The following is a 6,159-nucleotide window of genomic DNA, read 5'->3' as shown; positions in this document are numbered from 1 at the left end:
TTTAAAATGTATTTTCCATTTCTAACTATTGCAACCTAGATGGCTTGGGTTTGCTTGGTTTCTGGGTTTGAGTGCGCCCTCTTGTGTTGACAGCACAGAATGCAGCTTCAGAGAAGTTCCGTTTTGTTGGGAGGGTGAAAGAGGTCATATAGGCTGTCTCCTGATTTTGTGATTTTCCTTCATTGCTGTGGACTAGTCATCTCCTCTGGGTGCTTCTTTCTTTCTCTTCACTATCGAAATTCCATGCTGTATCTTTCATTCACATCAGCTCTTTTGTCTAGAAGTGATGCCTTTCCTGGATTGTTATCTCTATTCTCAAGAACTTACAAACCCTTGTCTTATATTCCTCAATTCCTCCCGTCTGCCAAGTTTCAGACCTGCTGCCATTATTTCTCCACTCGAGATGTTTTGATGGTGGATTTATGTGTCTGCCACCACTGCCAGGCTCCTGCTGTTTTTTCTCTGTGACATTCTGGTCTCTGTTCTCCAGCATGGCTCTGTAACTGGGTCAGGTGGTTTGGGAGGTACACTGACCTATGCATATGTCAAATGAGGTTTATAAATTTCTCTGTCTCCAAGTTATACTGCAGATAAAGGTGGTTTTATTTGCTTTCCTTACTTTTGTCTTTAGAATGTGGCAGAGCCAAATGCAAGTGCCTGATGTTGTTCTGTGGGAGTCTTGAGGCCAGCTCATTTGTTCTTATTTTCTTGTGAAAATATTTTGATGAGGATAACATAGATACCATAAAATCGACCACCTGAAGCACTTTTTGGTGTCGAGATCCATGGTGGCAGCTTCCCATTGTTATGCAGTTATCACACCACTGTCTACCTGCACATCTCTTCACATCCCATACAACCGGAACTTTTTGCCCTAGAAATGATTGCTTTCCATCTCCTTACCATGTCCAGTCCCTTGTAGGTACCATTATACTCTATGACACCGTAATTTTCACTGTCCTAGGTATTTCACAGAAGTGGAGTCATAGGGCATTTTGTTTTCCTGATGGTCCTGTTCCTCATAGACTGATGTCTTCAGGGTTCATTCATCTTGCAGATAGGTCAGAGTGTCATTACTTTTAAAAAGCTAAAGTTTATTTCACTACGTGTCAAGACTACATTTTGTTTAAGCCCTTATCTGTGGATGGACAGTTGCATCATTTTCATTGTGAATAATGCTCCTGTGAACATGAATGTAGAGGTATTTGAGTGTGTGGTCTCTGTTCATTTGGGTGATATCTAGAAGTGGGGTTTCTGAGTTATATGGTGGTTGTATTTTTAATTGAGATACTGCTTCCCAAAATGGCTAAATCATTTTGTTCTTGTACTGATATTGTACAAGAGTCTTAATTTCTTTTTTTTTTCTTTTAAAACCAAAGCATTTATTTTGAGTGATTGTTGCAATTCTCAAGATGAACTGGACGCTGCAACTGCTGCTCTCTTGGGTTTAGGTGTCGTTCCTTCGCGGAAGCCATGCCTGAATCTGCGATATACAATTTTTAGGTGCCTCATTCGACCGGTTCCAGTAGTATTTCGCCTTTTAGCCTTTGCACTCCAGTTATACTTTCTTTTGCGCTTGGCGGGATAGCCACATTTGCCACAAGTCGACTTCTGAAGGTGGTAGGCCTTAGAGCCACAGCGGCGGCACAACGTATGCGTCTTATTACGACGCTTTCCAAAGGATGACGTTCCCTTCGTCATCTCGCTTGTGCCGCCGAGACCAAAGAGCAAGAGTCTTAATTTCTCCACATTTTGAATACCTGTTATTTTACATATCTCTCTGTTTTTTTTAATATTTAGTTATTTGTGGTAGTGACCCCAGGACCTTCATGCTGAGCTACATGTCCAGCACTTCTGAATTTTTCCATTTCTATATAGTGTTACTAAGTTGTTGACTTTCCAGGCTCAGCTTGAACTTGTGATCTTCTTCCCTCAGCCTCCCAGAGGGCTGGTACTACTACAAGTATGATCTACCATATTGGCATTATTTGATTGCTTGATGGGTTGTAATGGGAATTGATCTTCCACCAAGCTCCAACAGCCAACTTTTCTCTTTAATTTTTTTTTGAGAGAAAGTCTCTCTGAGTTTCTGTGACAGAAATTCTTCTGACACAGTCTCCTGCTTTCTGGGGTTACAGACATACATTCACACACCTAGTAGTAGTCTATTGATATTTGTATTCAATTTTCAGGTTGGTTTTTCTCACAAATAACTCTTGATGAATAGTCACATTCCCCCCCCCCCAGTAGAGCATTTGTTTTTATTTTCCTACGTTTTCTGTAAATATTCCTGGTTATGCTCATGTTCTTAACCATGTGAACTCTGAATAAAGGGAGCTTGAGGGCCAGCCAAATAGCTCAGTGGATTAAAGCTTCTGCTAGCAGGGGCAGGAGACAGGGGTTCGATCTCTGGGCCTGACGTGCCGGCCCCGCCCGTAGGGTGAGCTAAAATGGCAGTTGAGACTGGGTGTGGTGGTGAGGACCTGTAATCCCAGCTCTTGGGAGGCTGTAAACAGGTGGATCACTATGAGTCCAATCTAGTAGTGAGACCTTGAACACTCTGTAGACCCTTCTCTAAGATACAAAAAAGGGAGCTTTATTTTTTCCAGTTCTTATATATTTATATCTTTCTGTTGCTGTGTACAGTGTTTCATCTGTAAGAATGACAATGATGATTGAAAATGGTATCAGTAAGATTCCCTGCCTTGTTCTGGAGTTCAGAGAGAAAACTTTCATCATTTAACATTCAGTAGGAGTCTTTCAGTCTTTACTTTTGTTTCTACATATGCTTCAGCTAACAGTGTTCTTTTGTATGACTGGAGATACATCTGTAATCTGTTAAAGATCTTAAGATGAAGTTATTTTAAAATCATGAAAGCATGTAGAATTTTATTAAATATTTTTTTCTGTATGCACATAGATAATCATAATGTTTTCCCATTTTTTCATGTTGCATATGCTTGGTTACATGTGTAATTCTAAGTCAACTTCATATTACTGGGGTAATTCTACTTACTCATAGTATATTTTTATATGTTGTTATTTTCATATTCTAATAATCTGTTTCATTTGATGAAATTCAATACGGTAATCTTTGTACATATATTCATTAATGGCATCCAGTGTGCTTCCTTCAGGTTATTCTAGCATTGGAAAGTCGTGTAAGACCTGTTGCCTCTTTTGCTTGTACGGTGAAATGGCAGTTTAGAGCATAATTCATTTGAGAGCGATGCTTGTAGTGCAAAGCTCTTGTATATGGAAACAAATTTTGCCATAAGTATGGAAACTCAGATAATTCTTTTGACAGCCCCCCAAAATTCACATCAAATGATTATAATATTATAGTAGAATACAAAATAACAAATAAACTACAAAATATAAACAAACATGAACAAATGATTTTATATTTGCCCTTGAAATCTTTCATCACTGGAGTAAGGGAGCCAAGAGAGGAGCTTTTTTGTTGTGTAGGATAACTCGCACTATGATGAATGGAATCACTGCTCTTTATTACCTCAATAGAATTTTTTCTTTTTGTGCAACTTTAAGAAGGAACCTATCCAATGATATTTTAAAATCATGAAAGCATGTAGAATTTTATTAAATATTTTTTTCTGCATGCACAAAATTTTTTTTCTGATATTGTTGCCCCCTTTTGGGGATTTGATGGCATTGTGACATTGCACTGTTGTCAAACAGAATCACTGTTCCTCCTGATACAGTGCTACTTGAGGCAGTACTTTTCCACAACTTTTTGCACTATTTCCCACTTTGTACACCTCTTACAGGTAATTTGTCTGTCTTTTCTCCTTGTACCCTAGAGATGGTATATTGTCTTGCTGTTGGAAGATGATCACTCCTAATGAGAGAGAGAGAGAGAGAGAGAGAGAGAGAGAGAGAGAGAGAGACAGAGACAGAGAGACAGAGAGAGACAGAGAGAGGCAGACAGACACAGACAAACAGACAGACAGAGAGACAAAGAGATAAAGACACAGAGACAGAGAGACAGATATACAGACAGAGAGATACAGAGACAGACAGACAGAGAGGGAGAGGCAGAGAGAGAGACAGAGAAAGACAGAGACAGAGACTGAGGCAGAGATCGACAGAGACAGAAAGAGACAAAGATAGGAACAGACAGACCCACAGAGAGACAAGCACACAGACAGAGACAGAGATAGACTAATGGAGAGAGAGAGAGAGAGAGAGAGAGAGAGAGAGAGAGGAGAGGAGAGGAGAGGAGAGAAGAGAAGAGAAGAAAAGAGAAGAGAAGAGAGAGGAGAGAGAGACAGAGAAGAGGAGTGCAGAGGGATAAATCCATTAACTCAGTGAGATCTGTAATGTTCTGTGTCACATAGTACTTGTTTATCAAGGCAATGCTCATTTTTTAAAAAAATATTTATTTATTTTTATTTATTACATTTATTTATTGTGTGTGTGTGTGGCCAGCTCAGCCCACCAGGGGGTGGGTCTGGCTGGCATGTGGTGCTGGGGATCAAACCGCGGTCCCTGTGCTTTGCCAAGCTTGTTTCAAGTAGGTGCTTTAGACCACTGAGCCATCTCTCCAGCCCTGGCAATGCTCATTTTTCAAGAAATAACTTGTTAGGTATATTTGCTCATGTTGCTAAACACTCATAGAACAAGTACCTCAGCATCCAAAGTTTAACTGTACTTTCTATAGTTTGCATACATTTGAAACATTTCCTCGTCCTTAATATATGACTGAACTCACCATTTGGTTTTGAATTTTTTAATGGAAGATACTTCATTACTGATTCAATTTCTTTTTTAAGCTTTAGTGCTTATCAGTACACGTTTTCAGTAAATTGTAATAACCGTGTATGGCACAGCTGAATTCTTTCTTCCTCATTTCCTCACTTCTTCCTCCTTCCTCCTTTCATCTCTTGCTCCTTTTCCACTAGGCAAAAGATGTGACTTCCTATTATTTTTTTATTTATATGATAGGCTTCCCATATCAGAGGAACAATGTGATATGAAAGATTGTATGTCTGACTTATTTTACTTAACTTTATGACTTCTTTTTTTTTTTAAGACAGAGTCTTGCAATGTAGTTCAGAGCGGCCTTTGATTCACTGTGTAGCCCACAGTAGCAATCATCCTGGCTCACCCTCCTGAGTGATGGGATTGAAGACTGCCTCACCACACCCAGCAACATGTAGTTTCTAGGTCCATCCATTTTCATACAGATGACTCAAGCTTTTCCATATTTTTATCATTTTGTGTAGGGTCTCACTATGCAGCTTGGACTTGTAGTGATCCTCTTGTTTTCAGTCTCCCCATTGCTGGGATTAGAAGTAGTACTCCACTGTGCATAAATAACATTTTCTTAGTCATCAGTTGATGGACATATGAGCCATTTCCAAGACTTAGCTTATTATTGTTTTGCTTCCATAAACATTCAGGAAAATTTGTAGAGGAAGAATAGCTAGGTCAAGGGAAAGTCCTATTTTCAGTGTTTTTGGTGTTTCCACACTGGTTTCCAAAGTTTTAGAGGCTTTCATTCTCACAAATAATGTAGAAGAGCTCCCTTTTCCTGGTAGCCTCTTCAGCATTTGTCATCATTTGATTTTTTTTTTTTCATGATAGCCATTTTTTTTTCTGGAGTAAGATGGAATGTCAGTGCTGTTTAAATTTGCATTTTTTATGGCACTGGGGATTGAACTATGGGCCTTGTGATTGCCAGGCAGGCACTTATGCTGCTAAGATATATCCCCAGCCCTAAATTTGCAATTTTTAAAATGACCAAAAATGTTGAACGTCTTTTTATGTATACACTAGCCATTGGTACTTCTTAAAATTGTCTATTCACTTAAGTTGACTATTTTTTGATTGGATATTTTATTTTTTTGGAGGGTTTAATTTTTTGGTGTTATTTATATATTCTAGATATTATTCTTTTGAAGAATAGTTGGCTCATTACTTTTGCTTGTTCACTATTTTGTTTCTTTTACTGTGCTTATGTTTTTTAATTTGCTATAATCTCTTCTATTGATTTTTATGCTATTTTTTAATTTTAAAGAGAATAAATTAGGAAAAAACATTGAAAATTATACAGAATTTCAAACCAAGATGTTAAGAAATCAACAATTGTTGTTATACTGGATATTGTTATATTCAAAGTAATTGTTCAGATTAGCA

The 6,159-nt window shown here is 38.3% G+C and overlaps 1 protein-coding gene across 1 annotated transcript; it reads right to left on the bottom strand.

The window, feature by feature from the left end:
- Positions 1–1,364: 1,364 nt before the first annotated feature.
- Positions 1,365–1,713, bottom strand: LOC101588700 (60S ribosomal protein L37). The gene has a single exon (XM_004643871.3). It carries the CDS (start codon positions 1,699–1,701, stop codon positions 1,408–1,410), a length of 294 nt encoding a protein of 97 aa, XP_004643928.1. The 5' UTR covers positions 1,702–1,713; the 3' UTR covers positions 1,365–1,407.
- Positions 1,714–6,159: the final 4,446 nt, after the last annotated feature.

This window comes from Octodon degus, unplaced genomic scaffold (assembly GCF_000260255.1).
Source record: "Octodon degus isolate 3935 unplaced genomic scaffold, OctDeg1.0 scaffold00185, whole genome shotgun sequence".
Classification (NCBI taxonomy): domain Eukaryota; kingdom Metazoa; phylum Chordata; class Mammalia; order Rodentia; family Octodontidae; genus Octodon; species Octodon degus.
The sequence above is the reverse complement of the archived record's forward strand: the minus strand, read 5'-3'. Positions and strand labels throughout refer to the sequence as shown.

Excerpts from the sequence above, each read along its gene's own strand:
- LOC101588700 (XM_004643871.3), bottom strand. The coding sequence starts at position 1,701 with ATGACGAAGGGAACGTCATCCTTTGGAAAGCGTCGTAATAAGACGCAT.